General features: G+C 46.6%; 1 protein-coding gene and 1 pseudogene across 1 annotated transcript; both read left to right on the top strand.

Moving 5' to 3' along the window:
* The window catches only part of LOC112615305, a 64,535-nt pseudogene extending 61,812 nt beyond the window's left edge, over positions 1-2,723 (top strand).
* Positions 2,724-3,100: 377 nt separating this feature from the next.
* GABRE (gamma-aminobutyric acid type A receptor epsilon subunit) lies at positions 3,101-24,895 on the top strand. The gene is made up of 9 exons (XM_025373522.1): positions 3,101-3,215; positions 7,336-7,553; positions 8,002-8,069; positions 15,375-15,595; positions 16,679-16,761; positions 18,061-18,198; positions 22,158-22,310; positions 22,454-22,653; positions 22,937-24,895. Exons 1-9 carry the CDS (start codon positions 3,160-3,162, stop codon positions 23,318-23,320), a joined length of 1,521 nt encoding a protein of 506 aa, XP_025229307.1. The 5' UTR covers positions 3,101-3,159; the 3' UTR covers positions 23,321-24,895.
* Positions 24,896-25,586: the final 691 nt, after the last annotated feature.

Genomic DNA, 25,586 nt, shown 5'->3' with positions numbered 1-25,586 from the left:
CACCCCGGCCACCTGGGAAGACCCTGTGAGCCTTCTCCAACAAACCTCCCTCCTTTGCCTCCTCCCCAACTCCATCTGTCAATTCCACATCTTAGATGTTGCTCCCTCCTGTGGCTCCTCTTCTGACCATCCCTGTGGCTCTGATCCTGTTTGCTGGGAGAAAAGAGGCTCCAACTCTCCATCCTGCAAACTCTCCTGCCTACCACCACCAGAGGGATCTTTTGAAACAGCATTTGGACATAAAATATCCCCTTTTGGTACTCGTCTGCAACTCTCCTCTTGCCCACAGATAAAGTGCAATTGCTTGTCCAACCTCCCACTCCAGCTTTATCTCCAAAAATTTCTCTTCACAAATGCCTCAGGCAATCTCCTCCTTGTTTTCTGTCAAACACCACACATATCTGGTTTCAACACCCTGGCTGGCTCTCAACTTGGAATGTCCATCTCTGCACCTCTGCTGCCTATAACACCCTCCTCTTGCTTTGAGAGGCTCGGGACCATGTAAGTGTTTTCCTCGGAACTCTGGGGTCCTCATGACTTTGTACCTTGAGTTAGTAATTTTTTACTAATTTTACCATAAGTTCCCATTCCTCGAACATCACACACCGGGGCCTATCATGGGGAGGGGGGAGGGGGGAGGGATTGCATTGGGAGTTTTACCTGATGTAAATGACGAGTTGAGGGGTGCTGACGAGTTGATGGGTGCAGCACACCAACATGGCACAAGTATACATATGTAACAAACCTGCACGTTATGCACATGTACCCTAGAACTTAAAGTATAATAATAATAATAAATAAATAAATTTTTTAAAAAAAGTTCCCACTCCTCTCTTGAAAAACATATGTAAGGGACAAGACATCATCTGAGTCCTTGCTGTATATTCCTCTATCATAAAGTCGATGGCCTGATCTAGACAAGCATGTGGCAAATACTTGGGAAACTACAAAATAATAATAACATTCTGTAGCCTCCACAAATCCTCACAGCTATCCTATGGATGAGCTATCCCTTTGATGAGGTTTATAAGGAAGATGGCAAAGTATGATTAAGATCAACCTGTAAGAGAAAAGTGCCTGGGATTCTCTGATGAATGAGCTGTAATCACTTGCTTCCTTTGTCTGCCTGGGATTCAGTAGTTCATTCAGCAAATGTAATTAATGCCTACTGGTCATTGGGCACTGTGCTCAATCCAGGGGAATACAGGTAAATCAGAAAAACCTTCATTTCCCGGACTTCCAATGTCGGTGGAGGAAGAGACATGCATATAGGACACTACAAATCCCAGGCTGGCTACAGTAAGGGCAGACATGCTCCTCTCCATAGCAGTCTGGTGTTGGACAGGACTGGCAGCCTTCTCTTCCTCATGGGCTCAGCAAAGCCGCTTGTTTGCCTGTTCCCTGCTCTGCAGCATTTTTCCCTAGGGCAAAACTGGCTACATAATTTGCAGGGCCCAGGAAAAAATAAAAATGCAGGGCCACTTGTTCAAAAGTTATTAAAAATTTCAGCAGCAACACATGAAAGAAAGTATGGGGCTCTTCCGTGCATGTCGGGGGGCGAGAGTGAGGAGCTGTGCAAGCCTAAACATGTCCTGCAGTCTCTTCTTCTCTCTTGCACCATAGTCTGAAGGCAGCCCCAGGTCCTAGTGGACTGACTCAGTGGTAGTAGGACACACACAGCTGCACATAAATCAGTGACATATTTGGTTGAGTGCTTATTGTGTGCCCAGAGCTCTGCTAAGTCTTAGGGATACAGTGGAGACCCCAACAAGACATATTTTGTGTGTATGCATGTGTGTGTTTGTCACTGAGCTTACTTCAGTAGGAGAGACCCACTGTAAACAAGCTCATAAAAAAAAATGCCCAAGAAAATCATCAATGAGTGAGCAGTGTTGTGAAGAGCACAAAGCAGAGTGATATGCTTGGGAGGTGGGGTGGTGAAGAGGGTGTTTTAGATGAGTGTGATAGAGCTAAGCCTCTTCAAGGATGCACACAGCCCTTTCTAGAGCAACAGGTGAGGATGCTGCTAGTGTCTGGCACCAGCTTGGTACACAAATCTTTGTCATTCCTTCTCTTTCTGAAGCAAATCAGAAAGATCTAGGTAAAGAAGATGAAGTCCAAGTATGCTTGAGACTCTTGACATGTCTCCCCTGAAGAGGGGCACTGCCCCTTCCCTCTCTGTGCCTTCTCATGTCTTCTGCTATCACCTGGTGCCAAGTCTCCAGAAAGATTCGGCCATCCAGTCTTAAGGAGGTTTCCAAAGCCTCCTCTATTCCAGGTGGTCCCTCTCACACTCAGCGTCTGGGGCCAAAGCGGGAGCCACATTGTGGCAGTGTCCTCTTGGGGTTCAGAGAAAATTCTCCAGTGAATGTCTCTGCCGGGTCCTCTGTTGGCGGGTCCTCCCTGCCCCCAAATACCTGGGAATTTGCCCTGCGGAGTACCTCACATCAGAGCTTGCTGGGGAGACCCCTGTCTCTCTTCTTCCGTATGCCAAGGAAGGTGCTGAGTTACCCGGCTTCCTTTATACGACAAGACTTGTATTTCGAAAGACTGAAGATTGTGGGCTGAGAGCTGGGAAAACCAGAGAGGCAGCTAGGTTGAAGCCAGGAGACTTGGGGAAGCAATGGGGTGCAACAGGTGGCGGGGAGGAAGCCACGGCTGGAGAGCACAGTTTGACCCCGCGGCGCGCCAACGGGCAGGAGGGGGTCGCCTCTGGGGCGTAAGCACATCCAGCCCCGCATCTTGTCCCTGAAGCAGCTCCCTGCCGGCCACAGCGTGGGGCCGCGAGTTTCCTCCGCCCAGGCCGTGCGCCGCTGGCTCGCCGCCTCCTTCCTCCCCCTCCCCCGCCCCTGGCTGTCTGGCAGTGCTGCAGTGGCGGCGGGGGGACTGGGGGCCGCAGCAACAGGGCTCCCGCCTCCTACCAGCGCCCGCGCGAGCCTCCCCCGCTCCCCACGGCAGCAGCCGTCAAGTCGCCGGAGATTTCCATCGGGGCTGGGGGCGGGCCTGGGGCGGGGAGCGCGGGGCGGGGAGCGCGGGACGGGGCGGGGCGAGTGGGAGGAGTGAAAGTTGGAGCCCAGCAAAACCCTCCACACAGCGCTCAGTGCGTACAGACCGTGAACCGCGACCTCCGCACGGGTGGTCGCTCCCGTCTCCGCGGAAATGTTGTCCAAAGTTCTTCCAGTCCTCCTAGGCATCTTATTGATCCTTCAGTCGAGGTGAGTCTCCATCCCGGGACCCGGGAGCCCTTCGCGCCCAGCCCCCTCTCCTTGGGAGCAGGGACGGCTCCCGGGATCCCTGCGGCCCCGCGTTCCTCGAGCCCCGCGCCCGCCTTGCCCCGGCCCTAGCGCGGGCTGGCTGAGTACTGCGTGCCCTCGATGCGCGCCAGCCTCCGCCCGGTTCACTGTAGGATGGATTCCCGGGGTCCTTGAAGGGGATCTCCAAAAGGAAGACGGGACCCCCGTTCTCGGATTCCCGCTCTCAGAAGCACTGCGATGGCCTGGTGACAAGCACTCCTTCTAGGAGTCTTGCGCAGGAACAGGGGAGCAGCCCCGGGGGGGACCGGCCAGGGCAGGCTTCAGCTACTAGGGGGTCCGGGGTGCATTTCGAGAAGGCGGTGCGCGGGCTGAGGGAGCTTAACTGCGCCAAAAATGTGTAAGTGTTGCCTCGTCTGTTCTCTGCTGCTCACATTTTTTAAAGAGTGCCTACTGAGTTCCAGGCACTGCGCCAGGCAACTCTGACTTTCCTTGCTTCCCATGCCGCTGCTCCTGTTGGTGCCAGTCTCAGGCAGGAGCTTTGGTTTAGTCTAAGGGCTCCCGCACCAGCTATACCCCTCCCCACTGCTGACAGCCTCCCCCTTCCTTAACTCATCCCTAGACACCCTGCTGGGCCTTGGGTAGGCTGGAGCCAGAGGCCAGGAATATTATTCTCCTCTGAAGTCTGTGGTTTGGGTCCTAGATTTCAATCCCCTTCTCCCTTTTCAGGTTTCCCTTGAACAACCATCTTCCCTCACACCTTCTCCTCGCCCTGAGACTTGGCTAGGAAGGTTGTCCCCTAGATTTCTCGCTTTTTGGGGTGGAAGATGACTGCTTCGTTTTTGTTGTTGTTGTTGTTTTTTTGAGATGGTTCCTGCTGGGTGTGAAGTGTCACAAGTTTGCGAGCTTTCTGATCTGTGGAGCTTTCTTGAAGTTTCCATGGCACTGGGCTTGTGTCTTGTTTATCTGTTGTGGGGAGCGGGGGTGACTTCTTTCCCTACCCGAGATTGCGTTAGCTCTTCAGAGAAGGGGATGTGTGGCTCCCTGCTGGCTCACTGATGCCCTGGAGTGGGGCTAGCCTCAGCAAGGGCTTGGTAAATGTTTTTCTATGCGTGCTAGCAATTTCCAGTCATCCACATCCCTCCAAATGGAATTTGGACTAGTTGAGAAAGCTGACATGGTGACTGGCTAGGGCAAAAGATGGCTCTGGGATGGGGGAAATAAGAAGTGGGGGGGGGGGCGGTCAGAGAGGAAAACAGCAGGGAAAGGGGGCTGGGGAAATGGAAACTACTCTTCAAGCATAGCAACCTGTGGTGCTAGGAAAGAGCTGGGGAGGTGACAATGGGGTGTACTGGGCCACAGTGAACCACAAGACCTCTCTCTGGTCCAGGCTTAGCCTCAAATTATTTGTGTGACTTGGGGCACAGTCCTTCCTCTCTCTGGGCCTCAGTTGGTCCATCTGTATAATGAAAAAGAGATCTGATTTAGATAAAAATCCAACATCTTTTCTTATGCCCCCCACCCCCACCCCACTTCTCACGCCACCAGCAGTCGACTGTTTGGGAGGGGGTAGTGCAGAGATTCAACTTCATGCTGGACCATTGTGTCTGGAGACATGTGAATGCCTGAAAAACTCCCCTGGAAAATCCCACTATTCCAATGTATGAGTGTTTTTCAAGTTTTTATTCTTTCTAGCCCCGAAAGTGAGCTTAATGGCTGACTGGGGAAAGGTATGCATTGTCAGCAGCTCTTTAACCCCAAAGACCTCAGGATGAGGTTTTATTTTGTTTGTTTGTTTGTTTTTAACTGGCAAAAGCCAATTTTAGGATTAAAGCCACCTTATGACCCTCTGCTATCATTTTCATTGCAGACCTAGTCTAGGGGCAGGAGGGCTTTGGTGGTCTCGGTGGTTTCGGGTTTATCTGTTTGCCTCTGCACTTTTAAACATGGGGCAGCTGGGAGGATCTTGTCCATGGATTTCAGACATCTGGGAGGGGCTGCTTCAGGCTTTTAGGTGGTCCTGTCTGGCAGTGCTCAGTCTACCACTGCTGCCGGTTCTGATTGTGCCATGTTTCCAGCCACATCACTTATTTTGCAGGGTCTCAGGTCTCCATTTTCCCTCCTCACTTCCCATAGTCACTGGCCCTTATCTTTTGAGATGGCTGGGAATTTGGCCTCAGGAAAAGAAGACATCTTCTAAATATGGCATTTGAAAGTAGAAACTGTATTTTCGAAGTCCAGTTCTTCCCCAGCCCACAATGGGAAGTAGCCACTTCAGACATGAGAAATGGTGTGGATTTGGCACATCTGTATGCCACTTAAGCAATTCTAACAGCTTGAAATACTGGAGAAAAATGCATTTTGCTGCCCAAGTTGGCAGTCCCTTGGTCTGCAATACAGGGATCATGCCAATGTCTCTTGCCCTGTTTACCCCTTATTTTAGGAAACAAATTGCCTTATGGCTTAAAAAAAATCATTTTGGAAGTGTGACATGCCAGTATAAAAGCATAGACATCATGAGTGAACAGCTCAGTGGATTTTCACAAAGTAAACAGGCCCATGTAACCAACACCTAGATCAGGAAATACAGCATTGCAATCCCCTTACCACACACACACACACACACACACGCATCTCCAAAATGCTTGTCCCTGTACACTTTCCTCCCCAAAGGAAATCACTCTCCTGCTTTCCAATATCACAGATTAATATGGGATGATGGCTTTTTAAAAGACTTTTAATTATATATTTTTTAAAGACATATAAAGGCAGAGGGAACAGTACATGGAATCTCCATGTAGCCATCCCCACCCCCATTGTTTGTGAATTCATGGCCACTCTTATTTTCTTTTACCCCACCCACTCTCCAATTCCGACTTAGATTGTCTTGAAGCATATCTCAGACATCATATCATTTTATATGTAATTGTTTTAGTATGTATTTCTAGTCATTAAAAATTTCACAAGCATAAGAAAATACCATAATTACACCAAAAATTTAAGAATAATTTATTCATGCCTCAACTATCCACTCAGTGTTCAAATCTCTCCTATTATGTCATAAATGATTTCTGTTTGTTTTTTAAGAGTTTGCTTTTAAATAAAATGAGATCCAGATATTAGCAGGTGGGGCATTTTGATTTTTTACAACACGTTTTTATGGAATTAGAACATGTATACAGAAAAGTGCTCAAATCATAAGTGTACAGTTGATGAGTTGTCAGAATATGACCACAGCGGTGTAAAGAAAGCCAAATCAAGAACCCGAACGTGAGCAGGACCTCAGAAGCCCCCTTTGTCACTGCCTCCCAGCAAAGGCAGCACTATCCGGACTTCTAACACCATCGGTGAGTTTCATACTTTGGCAGATGGCCTTTAACATTTTTGTTTAATTCAATTATTCTTACTAATCTTCTTCTTTTTCTTGGCTGTGGTGCATGGCTGTGGAGCTCAGGGTGGACTCCTGTTGGGCAGTCAGTTCCTGGATGGCTGTCTGTGGGTGGAGGACTCCTGCCTTTCCTGTTTAGACACCCACAAAGGCTGCTCTTTAGCCTCCTTCTCTTCATCTCCTTCCCCTGCCCCCAGTGCAACGAGTATTACACAACCAACAAAACTGCAAAATATTCCCACAATTTTCTGGTCCTCTCTAGGAGAGGCCACTCTGGCTTTCGCAAGAATTCCTCTCAGCCTTGGCCCTCAGCCTGCTCCTCACTCCCAGTTGGTGCTGGTCAGGCCGACTAGAGGCCAAGGCTAGTCACAGTGGGCCAGCACTCAGACATAAATGCCCTCTTCATTTCACGTGGAACATTCTTTTAAAATCTAGGTCTTGCTTTTGTTTATTTTTTTTTTAATAAAAGAGTTATCATAAAAGAAGGACAGCATAGAAAGTCCCCAAAGAGCAGCAAGATTTAAAAGAAATTCACAAGCCTAATCTGTCACTGTCTTATAATTTGCTGTTACCAGTCACAATTTAACTAAGTTCTGTGTTGAAAACTTGTTTCGGTTTGCTTCTGTCCCAAGAAGCACTAGCTGGGGCCCCTACAGACTGCAGGGCAGAGCTTCATTTTTCGTTTGAATGTTCTAGGGTCGAGGGACCTCAGACTGAATCAAAGAATGAAGCCTCTGCCCATGATGTCGTCTATGGACCCCCGCCCCAGCCTCTGGAAAATAAGCTCTTCTCTGAGGAAACAAAGTCAACTAAGACCGAGACTGGGCGCAGAGCTGGCAAACTGCCAGAAGCCTCTCGCATCCTGAACACTATCCTGAGTAATTATGACCACAAACTGCGCCCTGGCATTGGAGGTGAGTGGCAGAACAAAGTTCTTCCCCTCCTTAGAGGGTCCAGGGGTTGAGGGTATAGGCAGGGAGAATGGACCTGAGCAGTAACAGAAGGTGCCATGCACATGGACAGGAATATCTGCTGTTGACCTGTCAGGTAAGAGATATTAACTCTATTCTCAGCAGTGTCATTGACCTTGATCAAGACTTTTCCCTCTCTTGCCCTCAGTTTTTCCAATGGTAAAATGAGAGGACTAAACTAGATTTTTGATCTTCAAGATGTATGTCCAATTCTTAACAGTCCGTGAGCTTGGTTTTGCCATGAAAGAACAAATAAAGAAATAGGATTAGACGCTGAAACTGTGTGGTCCAACACTTACTTGACTCCCCTTTCATCCCCTCTGACTACTTCCTCCCCTGACCCATGCCCCTGTTTGACACTTACCCTTTGCTGCTTCTGCTTATCTTACAGAGAAGCCCACTGTGGTCACTGTTGAGATCTCCGTCAACAGCCTTGGTCCTCTCTCTATCCTGGACATGGTGAGTACTAAGCTTTTCTTACAGTATTTCCTAGAAGCCCAGGGGCTGACCTATAGGGCCTTCCACAGACTTCTGCTTTCTGCTCTGTATTTCTGTAACAACTCCAATAATTTATTTCTGGAGGGAGGAAGGGATATTTTTAACCACTGGCTTGAGAATGAGACTGGAAAAGGTAAGTCCCTTGCTACTTGAAGAGGATCTTCAGAATCATGACCATATCTTCCAGTTTTTTCATTCAAAATAAAAATAATAAAGCAATTTTAAATACCACAATGGAATGCCTCTTTTCTTCTGATAATTATTTGTATGGACATAAGTCTAAAGTTACTAGCTCTTGCTCTAAGACTGTTTCTATATTTTTGTTCTACTTCCTTCTTTCCTTTTCCACTCATATAATCATAGTGTCAGCACTGCCCCCATTTAGCTTTCATCATCTCCCTCCTAGAAAACACCTACTCCACCTACTAAGTTGGCCTCCCAAATGATGCTCCTCCTGCAGTCCCAGCACTGCTTATTACATGCAGTTCAAGGCCCTCCATGGTTGTATTCCTCTTCACCCTTTTAGAGACCATGTGCTTTGGTCACACTAGAATATTGGCATTCCCAGACCACCTTGTACCTCTGAGCTTTCATTCAAGGGATTTTCTATTTGGTATGCCATTGTTCCACTTTCTTACTTGTCAGCTGCCTTCTTTTTCAGTATCTAACTCAGACCGCATCTCATTCACGGCATCTCCCCTGACCTCCACACTTATTAATTGCTCCTTTCTTTCTCACACCACATTCCTGTCTTTGGCAGTTGCATCTTTCTAGCTTCTATCGCAGTTGTTTACCTGATCTTCCCTACATCATTTCATTGTAATTATCTGTGGTATGTTGGCCTTGCTGTCTCCTCCATGAGCTCCTTGATGTCAAGGGCTCAGTATATGTTACCTAAGCAAATGAGTGATGAAAGATGCTCCGCAAGAATCACTTGCATCTGCAGAGCCTGACACTGAGGAAGGCTGTGGTAAGCAACTCCATCACAGCCACAGATCTCTTGGCCCAAGGCAAACAAAATTTTAGCATACTCACAGATACCCAAAAAGTGCCATGTGACTGGGTGAGCTTAGAGCCTTGGCTCTGAGACGGGCCTTGCAAATAGACCCTCAAAGCTAAGTTAACCTTCATGGAAAATCAAGGTGTTTACATAGGCTAAGTGGAAAAGCAAGGTTCCCCAACCCCCAACCATGAGACTTTGGCTGCCTGATTCTTCAGGCACACTACTTATGCCTTACTATGTAACAAATTATCCCCAAAACATAGTGTCTTAAAACAACAATCATGGCTGGGCGCGGTGGCTCAAGCCTGTAATCCCAGCACTTTGGGAGGCCGAGATGGGCGGATCACGAGGTCAGGAGATCGAGACCATCCTGGCTAACACAGTGAAACCCCGTCTCTACTAAAAAAATACAAAACACTAGCTGGGAGAGGTGGCGGGCGCCTGTAGTCCCAGCTACTTGGGAGGCTGAGGCAGGAGAATGGCGTAAACCCGGGAGACGGAGTTTGCAGTGAGCTGAGATCCGGCCGCTGCACTCCAGCCTGGGCGGCAGAGCGAGACTCCGTCTCAAAAAAAAAAAAAAAAGAAAGAAAGAAAGAAAAGAAAAAAAGCAAAAAACAAAAAACAATCATTATCTCACAGTCTGTGTGGGTCAGGAATCCAGGCATGGCTTAGCTGGGTTCTCTGTTTCAGGGTCTCTAACAAACCTGTAATCAAGGTGTCAGCTAGGGCTGGAGTCTCATCTGAAGGCTCAACTGAGGGAGGATCCATTTCCAAGACCACTCACAGGATTGGCAGGATTCTGTTCCTCTCTGGCTGTGGTCTGGAGGTCTCCCTCTATCCTTGCCATGGGCACCTATCCACAGGGTAGCTCACAATATGGTAGCTGGCTTCCTTCAGAGTGAGGAAGAGCATGAGAGAAGGTGCTCAAGATTGAAATCACAGACTTTTTATAATCTGATTTTAGAAGTGACATCCCATTGCTTCTGTGGTATTCTTATCAGACACAAATCATGAGGTCCATCCCAGAGTCAAGTGGAGGGGATTACAGAAGGGCACAAACACCAGGAAGTGAAGAACATTGGAGGACATCTAAGAGTCTGCCTGCTACACATGATCATGATGTTCTTCTTTTGAGCAACTCCTAGAATTGAGTTGCTGAGAACTAACAAGGAAGAACAGAAGCATAAGAGCAGATAGATGTTTTTGAGTTTCTGTTTACATTTTAAAATTGGTGGGGTTTTCTTTTTTTTTTACTCTTTCCTTGATAATCAGATTTACTTTTTGCTGCTACTAACGTGTTTACCACTATGAGAATTGTAGTCTCCTTTTTGTGTTGCAGTTTACCTTTTTAAAAATGGGTATGAATTTAGCAATTAGTTTTGCTAGTATTGTTTATAAACTAAGAAACACTAAGTTCTGTGCAAGAACCAGAGGTTGAGGGCTTGTGGTCCCACCATTGTTGTCATTGTTGACCCTTTCAGGTCATTGGTGTAGGAGTGGGGAAAGTGGCTCAGGATGCTATTCTAGCTGGGCAGAGAGCCTCCTGCAGCAGTCTCTGCCTCTCCTCTTTAGCATGCCAAAAGCCAAATATAGTGCTCAGTCCACAGTAACCTCATGGCTCCCAGAAATTTGCATAGCTGTTTATTTGTTCCTTTCTTCTAGTTCTCTGCTCCTTTGGCTTGACTTTAAGGCACTACCAACCTTATTTGGAAGTAATCAGTCTAATTTCCAACAAGCTGGTTTGCTCCTTCTTCTCTAACATGTCAATCTCCACCCAATTGGTGGTGGCTAAATTTCCTTAGGTAGAATGGAGAGAACACACACATTGACAAATGGAGAAAAGGGCGCTAAGTTGCCTTGGTTTGCTTTCTGGGTAAGATAGAGCATCCTGTAAAGTTGAAGAGTAGTGGAGAATTTGTGACTCAAATCTCCTTGCTGTTTGGGAAATCAATTTCTATCTACAAGAGCCCTTGTAGCAGAGCAGTAGCCCCACTCACAGTAGCTGAATGCCCTGTCTCTCCTTGCTCCACGGCTATTCATGCTGCCAGCAGTGGCCTCACCTGACAATGTTTGAAGGATATAGTCTAATAACCCAGCAGTCACCAAACCTAGCATGGAACACAGGACTCGTTCAGAAAAGAGCCAACAACTTTATTTTCTTTAGCCAGTAAGGTGGCACTTTAGCCTGAGCCAAGTGTCTTGAAAATTCTAAACCCTCACATGTGGTGTTAAATTGTCCTGAAATGTCTTGCATTCTACATGGTTCCAAATAGTTCTTTAAAGCTGTGGGAGGTCCCTGTTCTGTGGTGTACTTGGTAATGAGGGGACGCATGTCTCTGCCACACAGTCACAGAACAGGCCAGTACCCAGTACATTCTTGTCTCCTTGGATCCTCATGACAATCTGCATGGAAGCCAAAACTGCCATTAGGACATGGATCCCTGTTTTACATTTGAGGAAACTGAGCCTTCTCAGAAATGTGAGTCCCAGCATTGGGTACATGGTTGGTGTAACTGCTTGAGGGGAGTTTCAACACCTTTCAGTCAGATGTTGTGTAGAAAGCAGGCCTTGTCCTCCAGGAAGAAAACCTGAGTGCACGGTTTTGTAACACCCAGTCTGAGATTAAAAGGCAATGAACAATCTGGGAATCACTGCGCATTGTAGCATCAATAGTTAGTAACGCTTTTTCTTGCTGTGGTAATTATCGCAGTTGATTCTAGTTCCAAAACACTGAATTTCTAGAGTTTTGGCTGAGCTAAAAGAGATGTACATGGCAAGCTCGTTTGTCAAACTGGGGAAAAAGTGAAGTGTTAGTTATCAATTGATATGTAATGAACTTACAATTGTCAAATAGAAATAAATGCTCATTTGAACGCTTCATAACATAGAGCATAAGCACAGTGTGAGTGCAGAGGGAAAGGCTTCCCACTGGCTACCAAGCAGTTCGCAAGGCCTGGGAATGAAGGAGGCTCTGCTGGCCAAGTTTAAACTGCCAGCCACTTGGGACTGTAGAGACACTTGGAAGGCTATTTGTGGAGGCAGGTGGGGCAGGGTGGGGTCAGAGGCTCTCATACAAATGGGAGCCAGGTTCTGCCAGCTCTTTTCTGTCTGCTTATCTGGCCTACTCCAGGGAACATTCTCAGTCTTCCCTTCCATGGTTGGCTCCCAGCAGTTTGGTGGCTGCTTTTACAGTCTTTTGTCCTGGGCAGCAAAGGCAATCAGGGATTTTCCTGATTTCTTCCCTGAGGGCCGTGCCTGCCTCCATGGTTGTGGGTATGCATTGTTTGATGCAGAAGAACTCAGCGGAAAGACCTAGGGATTCTGCAGAGAAAATTGGACCTTGGTACCTAAAGAGATTGTTGGTGCAAGTGAAAACCATCCCAGGGCCAGGCTGCCATTGACTATTTGTGTGACTTTGGATAGCCCCCTTTCTTATAGAGCCTTAGTTTCCTTATCTCTAAAATAACTCAGAGTTCTGCCTTGGCCTACTTGTGGTACTTGCTGTTCGAGCTACTTGGAGTTCTATTGCAGTAGGGTTTTTTCCTCCCTTCAACACCAGTGGTGCAAATTTCTAGCCTCTTCCTATTAAATATCATTGTTGATGTTTAACAAACATTTTATGGGACAGACAATATCTGGAGACCGAAAAATCATGGATATATCTATGCACACGTACACACCACACATTCAGAGTTTACAGCACTTATTTGAAAGTTAAAAAAAAAAAAGTGAAAGAAAAAAAAGATTCTCTTTGTTTAAAGAACATGAGACTAAATAGACGTTTCTCTTGTGACTCAAAGCACTTCTTTCTTCTTTTTTTTCCCCCCGAGATGGAGTCTCACTCCATCACCCAGGCTGGAGTAGAGTGGCGTGATCTCCGCTCACGTCAACCTCCGCCTCCCAGGTTCGAGCAATTCTCCTGCCTCAGCCTCCCAAGTAGCTGCGACTACAGGTGCCCGCCACCACGCCCAGCTAATTTTTGTATTTTTAGTAGAGACGGGGTTTCACCATGTTGGCCAGGCTGGTCTTGAACTCCTGACCTCGTGATCTGCCCTCCCAGAAGTGGCCTTCCAAAGTGCTGGGATTACAGGCTTGAGCCATGGCGCCTGGCCTGCAAAACACTTCATTTTTATTGTAATTCTGGAGAATGAAGGATTGGGGTTAATTAACATTTGTGCTCCCCAGATAAAATCTGAAAGGGGAAACTTCACTGTATGCAATCAACGGTGTGTGTGCTTGTAAATTTTTAAAACAATTTTGAGCTGGGATGTTTGACTTACTGTGGAAATGTGGGGACTGAGAGGGTGTTGACCTGGCTGGAGTAGCATCACAGCCTACACAGGAGCAATAAGATGAAGAGCCCAGTCCATGGAATTAAGCCACCATTGCCTGTCTGTTTCTAGATGAAATCTATCCTCTGAGACTGTGACCTAATTGGGAATTATATTTTATTTTGGAACACCTGGAAATAGAAAACTCCTACAGCCAAACTCATGCCGCCTTCCTCTGTACAAACCTAAGTGGATTCCAAAGAGTCCATCTACTTGATAAGCCCATCACAGAATGGCATGGAGCCTTTGCCCACTGGTAAAGGGACAGTCTCAATGTAAGCTCTGGAAACAGGGCAGTTTTTTTTTTGAGGTGGGGGGCATTTACAAATTATTTATAGTCTCCCATTTAACAAAGAGGATAACAGGGAAAGATGCAAGTTTTAGCCAAGGTCACAAGAACATTTATTTAAGACTTTGATTATAAATGGAAACAATTCTACAGAAAAAAAAAGTGATACTAATTGTCACTAGAGTCTAACAGTTCTCCTTGCCTCCACATTACCTTGAAATCATTTATTTGTAGGGCACATTCAGTTTTCTGTAGTGTCAGTCAGTGTCTTCTGGGTATTTTCTAATCTTTTTTATTTTGACATAATTCCATGTTTATATTTCCAAGTGTGGGCATAGTGTACAGACATGTCATTTTTAGTGATCCAGTCCTATGTTGTCTTATTGCTTACCTAAGTGAAATGTTCTCTTACTCTCACTTATAAGGAAACATAAAAACAACTGGATAGTTGTGGTGACACACAAACCTTAAACATGTGCTAATGAAAATCCTCAGAATCTATAACATCAGAGCTAACAGTACCTTTAAAGATTACCAAATCTCACCTATCCCATTGTTATGTTCACGTTGATCATGTATACCTAGTGACCATAGGCTTCCTTAATTCAACTGCATTAATCCAGTAGTCTTGACTATGGTGTGACCAGCAAGGTGCTCTAGATTTCAGTTTTATCCAGTAGTGTCTTTCAATTTGCTCCATGTCAGTAAGATTTGCATGGACCATAGTCACACTTGCCATTCTGTTGGTGTTGGGCAACACTTTCCCAAAGTGTGGAATCATTTTAAAATGTGTGGTTGACCTTGTAGGATAAACACAGCACAAAGTGAGTAGTAGTGCTATGGGCCAAGTACTAACAAGTACTACCACACCTTGGTGAAAAGGGTTGCCTATGAGTAGACTGTCAGTTGACTGTGCAATCCTTGCAGATCTATTGGTAAAACCAGTGGTTGGGTTGTTGAAGCCGAAAACTTTTAGTCATGAATGTCTACCCCAGAGAAAAGACTCAGGAGGGCAAGATTGCAACCTTCAGGTGCCTTTCCTTGATTCAATGTTGGCTCTGATTTAAGATCATAACCAATTTAAGCCACTATCAAGAAAAAATAAGAAATGCTCCATTAAAGATATGTGTTAATTGTAAGATGCACCGTGACTTCAGAAATGTGGAAAAAAGACAGATTCAATGACATACCATTTCTGGAGATCTCTCCTCTGGAATTGAAACTAGACCTGCTCTATGTGTTACCTGAGAACAGAATGGGGATTGTAAGAGAAAGTAGTAGGAAGCTTTGTTTAGGGCAAACTTTTCTATTGTCCTGAGTTGTGTGAGTATTGTGTTAACTGCTGCATGATGTGAGGACCTAGTTCCCCTTGCTCACAGTAATCAAGCAGGGTATGACTGACTTCTCATTTGGGATCATTAGGCTTGGTAACCTCTGAATTCCCTTCTAGTTCTGACATTGGAAGAGCCTTTGAGCAGGGAAAAGGGACCTCATCCCACTCCTGCTTCCTGGTCTAGTGCTCAATACATTTCACCACATCGCCTTAAGGATTCTAGGTTAGGGACTGGCAAACAATATGTTTGCATGTGAATGTCCTTTTTCTGTTCATCCCCAAGTATGTGCTTTTCTGTCCTTCCCACCAGGAATACACCATTGACATCATCTTCTCCCAGACCTGGTACGACGAACGCCTCTGTTACAACGACACCTTTGAGTCTCTTGTTTTGAACGGCAATGTGGTGAGCCAGCTGTGGATCCCGGACACCTTTTTTAGGAATTCTAAGAGGACCCACGAGCATGAGATCACCATGCCCAACCAGATGGTCCGCATATACAAGGATGGCAAGGTGTTGTACACAATTAGGTATGTGAAGCCTCTGGAGTCTCACCTCCTGGAATTCCCTCTCCCCTTCTGATAATTTTAGCTAAAGATCTATGGGCAGAGATCTCATCCTGAATGATACCTCTAAGGGCCTGTCCAGCTTTCCTAGACCATGAGCCCAGCCCCCTTATGTAACAGATATAGAGGCCTCAAAATAGAAAGATATTGCTAAAACCACACACCAAGTTTGTGGCAGAGCTGGAATTGATACCCAGTTACTTGGCTCCGAGTCCAGAGCTCCCCCAACTAGGATGTGCCAGTATGACTGCATTACCTAGACAATTCCATCCTAAGTGGGTACTGGATATAAAGATACGTCCACAGTGGTGAAATTGTTCAGGCAGAGCAGCAGCATGGTAGTAGCAAAGGTACCTAAGACCAGGTTGGATACTTGAATGCCCAGCAGGGGAAGATTGCATGTGGGGGCAGGAAGGTAGGGGAGAGTAGGGAGGATGTTGGCAGGTCTTGGAAACTAGGCTGGGCAAGAAAACAAAAGCCGATCGAAGTTGGTCCATACGTTTCTCTAATGATGGAGCCCAGAGTAGCCAGATAGTTCTAAGCTGTTTGTTTGCTTGTTTGTTTTGTTTTGTTTTGTTTTGTTTTGTTTTGTTTTCTCTCTTGTTATCTCTCCTTTGAGCTTTTTGTCTTAAATTCTACTGAGGGCCAGGCATGGTGGCTCACACCTGTGATCCCAGCACTTCGTGAGGCTGAGCAGATCACTGAGGCGGGCAGATCACTTGAGGTCAGGAGTTCGAGACCAGCCTGGCAATCATGGGAAAACACTGTCTCTACTAAAAATGCAAAAATTAGCGGGGTGTGCTGGTGCTAATTCCAGCTACTCAGGAGGCTAGGGCATGAGAATCGCTTAAGACTGGTAGGCAAGAGGCTGCAGTGAGCTGAGATCATGCCACTGCACTCTAGCCTGGGTGACAGAGTGAAACTCCGTCTCAAACAAACAAACAAAAAAATTGACTCCGGCCATTCATTGGTGGTAGTCCTTAGACTACTTGGGTGGATACGGAAGTGCTTAGGGCCAGCCTAATGAGGCTCCTTTCTCCCTTCCAGGATGACCATTGATGCTGGATGCTCACTCCACATGCTCAGATTTCCAATGGATTCTCACTCTTGCCCTCTATCTTTCTCTAGCTGTGAGTACCTTCTTAGGTTTCTGGGGCCCCAGAAACATGCTGGGCTCCTTCTTTTTCTCATCCTTGCCATTGACATTTTTCTGCCTCTGCTTTTCTCCTAAAATGCTGCCAAGTTGTGCAGGGCTTCCATCGTCCACCCTCATTTCCTTTCCTGCCAACAATACTGTGTTGCTCATCCCTTCCACGTGCCTCTGAAGTGTATCTCAAGTATGGCTGCTCCTCTCCATCTCCACTGGCACTACCTTGGTTTAGGCCTTTGTTATCTTCCACTTGAACTTTTGCCACATCTTGACTTTGAAACTGCACATGTCCAAAACGAAATTCATTGTCTTCTCCAGACCTCTACCACCAAAACAAGTGTGTTGCTTCTGGGTTCCCATCTGTCTCATTGAAGAGGACCATCACTCACCCAGTTGTCCAAATCAAGAACTTTGATGTTCCCTGTCCCTCACCTCCTGCATCTAATCAATCAGCACATCCTGTTGGTGTTTCCTCCCAGTCTCTGTCAATGCCGTCTATTTCTCTGCACCCTGTCACAGCTTCACCTGCATTAATTTAATTCTGTCTGGATTGCTACACCAACCTCCTTGCCAACATGCTGTCCTCACAGAAGGATCAGAGTGACCTAGCTGAAGGGTCACCTAGATCGAGTCACTTCTTAGTCTCAAATCCTCTGTTAACTCTCATGGATCAATTTGAAATTCCTTAGAATGAACCTCAAGGCCATTCATGGACTGGACCCTGCCGCCCAATCCTGTGCACCTCATCCTCTGTGAGCTAGCCATCCTGAACTTTTGGCCTTTCCACAATACACCAGGTGGTTCACCTTTCTATGCTGCCCCTTAACACCTTCAAACTCATTCTTATTGAGAATATTTACTTGAGTTTCAAGATTTAATGGGAGTATCACCTGCCTTGTGAAGTCTTTTCTGCATATGTCCCCAAGTGATCTTTATCTACTTTGTTTCCCCACTGTTCCGTGGACATAGGTTTTTCAGAGCTCCTCCAAAAATCACAGTAGTATACTCACTGTCTTATAAAATTAAATGTGATTGCTTGAGGGTAGGGTTCATGCCTTGCTCATCTCTGTATTTCCAGCCCAGGGCCTGATACTGAGGAATGCTCAGTAAACACATTCATTGAATGGACTTCAACAATGAGGTAGGAGAGGCAAGGTCCCACAGCTGGCAAGGCCAGAAACAGGACTCCAAGGCATTGTGCAGGCTGATTCCATGCTATTGGAGACCTCAGGTGGGCTTCTGAGTCTCATATGACCCTCTTTCTCACATTGCTTTCCAGTTTCCTATCCTGAGAATGAGATGATCTACAAGTGGGAAAATTTCAAGCTTGAAATCAATGAGAAGAATTCCTGGAAGCTCTTCCAATTTGATTTTACAGGAGTGAGCAACAAAACTGAAATAATCACAACCCCAGTTGGTAAGTGTGCCAGGGCTTGGTGGAAGTCCAGGAAGGTGGTAGGGATGACTGGAGATGGCCATCCATACGAATGCTTTGCAGTCATCCCATGGAAATATTGTAAGATATGGCTCCTGCCTTATAATTGCTAAGCACTTACAACTGTTTGCAGAGGAAACTGAGACTTTGTAACTATGTCTCAGTCTCATCTGCAAAGAAGTAAATGCTTTGCCAAGCTCCTTGAGAGGTTAGGTAAGTAGATAAAGTTCTGCTGCTGTCGGAATGTGCAGCTGGCTTTTTCATGCAGACCCTTCAGTTTCAAGGTTACAACGCTGACCTTCTTGGATGACTTTGGGGAATGGAGCTCCTATAAGTTCTCCACACCCAGAACCAATCCAATCTGGTTGAATGGGAAGCAAAGTCCATTGTAGTGGGAGGTGGAGGCGAGAGTTCTAATGTCAGCTAGTTTAAGGCTGGGAAAGTCTAGAGGAATTTACAGCAGCTACAGTGGCTGCTGCATTGACATTTATCTTAAAGGAACAAGTCTAAAAAGCACAGATTCTTGTCAAAGGCTTCATGGTGGATTCAACATAGACATAGTGACCACTGGTTTTCTGACCTTTTCTCTAACAAAGACTAAAGGGGAAGGTCCTGGGTATCTTATACTTCAGTTCCCAATTAGATGTGAGCATCTTCACTTATGTTCCTAGGTGATCTGAATGAGGAGCCAAGGGACCTCCCCAGGGTAGCTCCCAGAGCAGCCCTGGAAACAGTCTTCACACATCCTGACCAAGTTCAGGGCAGTGAAGGCACTGCCGTCATCGTTTCCAGAATGTGGATGGAGCCAGTCACCCAACCAGCCATTTGTCATGAGCAGCATCTTGTTCTGCTACCATGTGACTAGGCAGAAAATCTGCTTTTGTTTCATTTGTTGAGTCAGTCTCTGGTTGAGGGAAAGCTCATGCTCATGTGACTAGAGCTTTGCTTGCACAGTATTAGGCAGGGGCAAAGCTCTGGGCTACCTTACAAATACTTGCCTTTTTTCTTGGGGACTCTGGGGAAGCAGTTTTACTACCTTGCTCTTCTGCCAGCTAACCATGGGCCCACCTCTTGGCTTTCTGCACCTCAGTTTTTCCCAGATTGGTGGGTACCCATCATCAAAAGTGACAGAGAAGATAAGGCCCAGGGGCTTTCAAGTCACTAGTGGTTCCGTTTAGTAGATGATTGTGCATTGTTTCAAAATGGTGCCCTAGTGACTACAAAGCCCCAGAGGCAGCATCATCACCAAAGCGATGACAGTAGGTAAGCACCAGACCTCCTTGGGAGTGAGGAGAATTCTTGAGGAGAAAAGAAGTCTTCTTTCTCCTCTGCTTGGAGACTAGTTGATCTTGAGACATGGTTCCTTCAATGTCAGAGTTATCTTTGGGACTGGTCTCAAACTCTTCCAGTTGGACCCTGGGGCAGGTCTCTCTATCTGGAGCATACTTATATGCTCAGCTCCTAAGGGTTCAGAATGCAATGGTAGCCTGCTACTCTGGCCATCTTGGACCTTGATCCAGAGAATCTCTGCTTCAGGAGGTTCTAAGAGAGTCCAGCCCTGCCTCCAGGGAGTGGCTTGTCCTTCACTGATGGCTGTGGAGCCTCTGATGGAATATTATTGCTGGTCAGGAATCCACTGTCTTACAAGGAGGTTTCCTTCTTCTCTAGACAGTTCTGTTCATTAGAAAACTCTCCCTGTTCATCTGAAATTTGAGTCTCTGGAAGTTCCACATATTAGGCTTAGTTCTTTTTCCTTGGAACTATCCAGCTTACATTAGTTCAGCCACTGTTTCACAGGGCCGAGATTAAAGGATCAGCATTATCATTCCTGGCATGGATCATAGTCTGTTGTAATCTACATAGCCCTAGTTTATTTTTCTTCCCTTATTCTTCAAAGCTTTGGGTCCATTCATTCTTCTAGTCCCAGTCGTCTGGACATGGTCTTTCTAATTGTGTCCCTCTGACACTGCAGTGACCAACCATTATCTGATCAGAGGATAAGAGTTCGAGCAGAAAACCATCTTTAGCATATATTTTTTTGCTTTGGTTCCTCAGCCCCAGGTATATTGTTTTCCCTACCCGTGCTTCTCTCACTCCTGAAGAAGTAGAAAATGTGTGTTAGCATCTTTCTCTTGTCCTTCAAGACAAATTGGCATCTCTTGATGAGCCGCAAAGGTTCTTTTTTGGCCAGAATAAATAAAATTAAAATAGAATCATCCAACAGAATAATAAATCTTCTTGCAACAAGAATATATTATATAAACCCAGCAATATTGCAGGGCTTGGGTATAACTAATTAGAAGTGTCTTAAATTGCAGTCAAGATCCCACGGCAAGAGGACTTTTGATAAATACGTTCTGGCCAGTAGGCAAGTGCAAGGGTGGTCCGTGCAGCAGCCCTGGAGGAGTTCTATCCCAAAGGTATACTCAACACACAGGTTTCCCACTGACAACAGGTTGCTCCCTTGCCTTTTTCCAGAAGAATCTGAGAAGCCTTGCTCCTTGAGTTTCAGTGCTGCCAAGGTGAGTAGGAAAGGCTACTCTTCTCATTCAGCTCCAGCCCACCCAAACCTGCTGGGCAGTTGATCCACTTTCCAAAATAGAAGGACACACGGACAGGTTAGTGTTCTGGTCTGCTTCACAAAGCTGTTGCCTGACAGGAGCAAGAGTTACTGAGTATCTGCTGGGTTCCAGGCTGTTCTGACCTTGGATGGGCAGGGGCTAAGCCATAGGGCCTGCATGAGCCCTGCCTTGAAGGGACTTAAAAGCCCACCTAATTATAGGCCTAGGAATTCTATAGTATTGCAACTCCAATGTGATGCTGAAAGTGGAAAATGATGTCCTGGGCTCCGAGAAAAGCCCACACAAGCCCAGGAGTCATGATAGCATGCAGAGTGCTTGGGGAGGGTGTGTCAGAGCATAAAGCAGCATGAATGGTACAAAAGAAGATGCCAACTAGAGATATAGGTTGTCATCAGGTCCTGGAGGAACCATGACCGTCTGAGAGCCATGACCAAGGACACAATGTCCAAGTGACTATGAGGACCTCAGTCTGCCCTGCGGATGTGTACGCCACAGAATGGATTTCTGGAGGGCTGACTGAAATGTTCATTTTAAGCTTATTCTTCTCTTTTCCTGAAACACTCAATTTGGGTTAGGGGTCATAGACTAAGACAAGAGAGTCCAGGGATAGAATATTGGTGTAAAATTGCAGGCTATCTCAGGAAATCTGTGAGCAGATGGGATTGGCTTTGGGTAAGGTGTGTGTGTAAAATGTCAGTTGGAGCCGGGTCATGGTGGGCCTTTAGCATCAGATTCCAGAGTGTGGATTGAGTCTATATAGCTCATGTGGAACAGGGAGCCATCAAAAGCTTGGGGAGCAGGCTAGTGCTGGTTTTGACCATCTGTGGAGCAGTGCTCACTCACTAAGGCATTTTGCCATCATATGAATGTGTAGAAAGGAGGCCGAAAGCATTCTGTGCTTCTCCACCACAGCACAGACTTCCCTAGTCTCATTTGCTGAGAGTAGACATTCTGAGGGCCAGCAGTTCAGGTGTGATGTGCCTCAGTGGATATGAAGCCCTCAGTCAGCCATCTGGATATCAGCTGCGTGGGCATGATATCTAGAAGGCTAACTAATTTTTTGCTTTCACCTGACTCTCTTGCCAACCTATAGAGACAGACATTGGGTGTGGAACAGTGAACTGAGAAAGAAGCTATTAAATTCTGGCCTTGGCTTAGCTCTCAACTGGTCATTGGTCTTGCAGTAAGTCTTTTTTCTGGGCTTCTTCTGATCCTATTTGTATGTATTGCGTTGTAACATCATGCTTCTATCCTAGGGAATACTATGAGCAGGACAGTGAGACCCTTACTGTGCATGTCCTGTTAAGGGGAACCCTCATGTCAGCACTGTAATGCAGTGATGTTTTTTGTGTCTTTCAGGTGACTTCATGGTCATGACGATTTTCTTCAATGTGAGCAGGCGGTTTGGCTATGTTGCCTTTCAAAACTATGTCCCTTCTTCCGTGACCACGATGCTCTCCTGGGTTTCCTTTTGGATCAAGACAGAGTCTGCTCCAGCCCGGACCTCTCTAGGTAAGAGGAGAAAGAGGTATACGCATAGGCACATAGCTGGGAATTGGCTGGGCCAGGGCAGAGTTGCCTTGTCATGGAGTCCTTCAACCTACGTCGTATATAGGTCAGGAACTGAGCCCACCTCCACTCTTGTGCTCTTGCAGGGATCACCTCTGTTCTGACCATGACCACGTTGGGCACCTTTTCTCGTAAGAATTTCCCACGTGTCTCCTATATCACAGCCTTGGATTTCTATATTGCCATCTGCTTCGTCTTCTGCTTCTGTGCTCTGTTGGAGTTTGCTGTGCTCAACTTCCTGATATACAACCAGACAAAAGCCCATGCTTCTCCGAAACTCCGCCATGTATGAGCTGGGTATGGGAGTGGTGGCAAGGCTTTGGAGTGTGGAGACATGCTAGCAGGGGTACTGGGGTTATGGCACATGGGTGGTCAGCTTGCTGAGTGATGGAATGTTACCCAGGGTGGTGGGGGAGTTGAATCAACTTCCTGATGTAATGGTGAGAAGTTGGAGGAGAAAAGCCAAGATATGGTGTGCCAAAGACAGTTTCCAGAAAATCCGGAGGCAGCACTTATACTTGGGTTCTCTTTCCTTGACTTTTCCCCACTTCTTTCCTTGTCCATTTTAGCCTCGTATTGATAGCCGTGCCCATGCCCGTACCCGTGCACGTTCCCGAGCCTGTGCCCGCCAACATCAGGAAGCTTTTGTGTGCCAGATTGTCACCACCGAGGGAAGTGATGGAGAGGATCGCCCGTCTTGCTCAGCCCAGCAGCCCCCTAGCCCAGGTAGCCCTGAAGGTCCCCACAGTCTCTGCTCCAAGCTGGCCTGCTGTGAGTGGTGCAAGGGTTTTAAGAAGTACTTCTGCATGGTCCCCGATTGTGAGGGCAGTACCTGGCAGCAGGGCCGCCTCTGCATCCATGTCTACCGCCTGGATAACTACTCACGAGTTGTTTTCCCAGTGACCTTCTTCTTCTTCAATGTGCTCTACTGGCTTGTTTGCCTTAACTTGTAGGTACCAGCTGGTACCCTGTGGGGCAACCTACCCAGTTCCCCAGGAGGTCCAAGCTCCTTGCCGAGGGAGTTGGGGGAAAGCAGCAGCAGCAGCAGGAGCAACTAGAGTTTTTCCTGCCCCATTCTCCAAATAAAAGCCTGCAGAGGGTTTGTCTTTGCTGCCCCTCTCCCTGACCTGGCCCATTCACTGAGTCTTCTTAGCAGCCCATTTCAAATTATTAAAAATGGGCCACCTTCCACTTCTTCAAGGAGCATCCGTGATGCTCATTGCTAAAAATAGTAGCCATCTAGTGATCAGCTCCCTAAAACCATGCCTAAGTACAGGCAGATCAGCTATCTTCCAACAATGCTGACAACCAGACAATTACTGCATTTTTCCAGAAGCTCACTATTGCCTTTGTAGTGCTTTTGGCCCAGTTCTGGCCTCAGTCTCAAAGTGCACCGACTAGTTGCTTGCCTATACCTGACACCTCATTAAGATGCTAGGCAGCAGTATAACAGGAGGAAGGGATCCCTCCCCTTTGGTCAGATTATTATGTTCTCAGTTCTCTCTCCCTGCTACCCCTTTCTCTGCAGATAGATAGACACTGGCATTATCCCTTTAGGAGGAGTAGGGGCAGCAAGAGAGCCTATTTGGGACAGCATTCTTCTCTCTCTGCTGTTGTGACATCTCCCTCTCCTCTCTGGCTCCATCTTTCATCTACACTACCAATTCAATGCCCTTCATCCAATGGGTACCTATTTTTGTGTGTGATGATACTAACTACTCCCTGCTTTATATGCCACCTTCTTCCTTCTCTTTCACCCCTGTGACTTTTTCTGTAACTTCCCCAGTGACTTTGCCTAGCCCTGACCCAGACACTAGGCCTTGGTGACTTCCTGGGGCCAAGAAACTGAGGAAACTTGGCTTTGCAGCAGGCATTACTGGCCATTGATTGGTGCCCACCTAGGGCACACCATAGGAGTTCTATCACTTGCTTGACCCCTGGACCCATAAACCAGTCCACTGTTATACCTGAGGCACTCTAACGATCACAGTCAATCAATCGAATTCCCTTAAATTTGTATGGCACTGGAACTTTGGCAAAGCACCTTTGACAAATTGTGTCTATTTGGAGCTTCATGATAGCCCTGTGACATCTTTAGGGCAGGATTCTTATCCCCATTGTGCAGATGGAAACCCTGAGGCACAGATTTCTATGAGACTGTGGATCTCACTGGAAGCTATCCAAGAGCCCACTGTTGCCTACTAGACCACATGACAGGGCTAAGCAACTCAGTTCACCATGGTTCTATTCTGTCACCTCTGCTAGCACACCAGTGGCAGGGCCCAGAATGGTGACCTCTCTTTAGCTCAATCTCTGGGCCTGAGGTACTCAGACTGCCCCCAGGATCAAATCTCTCCTGGCTCTAGTAACCCAGTGGAATGAATCTGGATATGCCCCAATGCTTCTATATGCTAAGTGAAATCTGTGTCTGTAATTTATTGGGGGGTGGATAGGGTGGGGTCTCCATCTACTTTTTATCACCATCATCTGAAATGGGGAAATCTGTAAATAAATATATCAGCAAAGCATTCAAGGTGTGGCTGGTTTCTCTGGCATTCAAGTTTGTTCTCAGCCCATGTTTTAAACCTGAAATCCATGACCCAAATCTTTGCTCCCCTCTCCCATCCATAATTTCCAGACCTGCCAGGCATGGACCATGTACCCTTCTCTCATTAGTAAGGAACGGGAATGAAGGGAGAAGTGTGCCTGGGTATGTGGCACCCTTTTCAGATTCCTTTAATTGCTCCTATGCCCCTGCAGGCTCCGTGTCCCTTTTGCCTTGCCTATCACTCTAGCCCCCCTTATCAGAACTAGACGGTTCCTAGGGACCACCAGACTCAAACAATTCCCCTCCTCTACCATGTAAAGATGAGGATTCTGAGGCACAGAAAACAGGAGAGATTTGTCTCCTGTCAGGCAAGGACTTAACAGTAGAGTGGGACTGGACCTTAGAAATGCTAATACCTTGGCTTGGCTTGGAGCAAGCCTGGACACCTTGGGTGATTCACCTTTCAAAATAAGAGACTCTAAAGGTATGTTGGGAAGTGTGGCCCTGGCATCCTGTGATACTTCCATCTCTAAAGGAACTCAGAAACAGTAATGAGAACCAAAGAGGAGACAAAAAGGCTATATCTGAACAGCCATTTTTGCCATACAGTCTTTAGAATGATGCTCAAACACTTTGCATGCAAGAAACTCACAGAAAATACAAGGAATAAT

Source organism: Theropithecus gelada, chromosome X, assembly GCF_003255815.1.
Source record: "Theropithecus gelada isolate Dixy chromosome X, Tgel_1.0, whole genome shotgun sequence".
Classification (NCBI taxonomy): Eukaryota; Metazoa; Chordata; class Mammalia; order Primates; family Cercopithecidae; genus Theropithecus; species Theropithecus gelada.
This window is presented reverse-complemented; position numbering and strand designations above follow the sequence as displayed.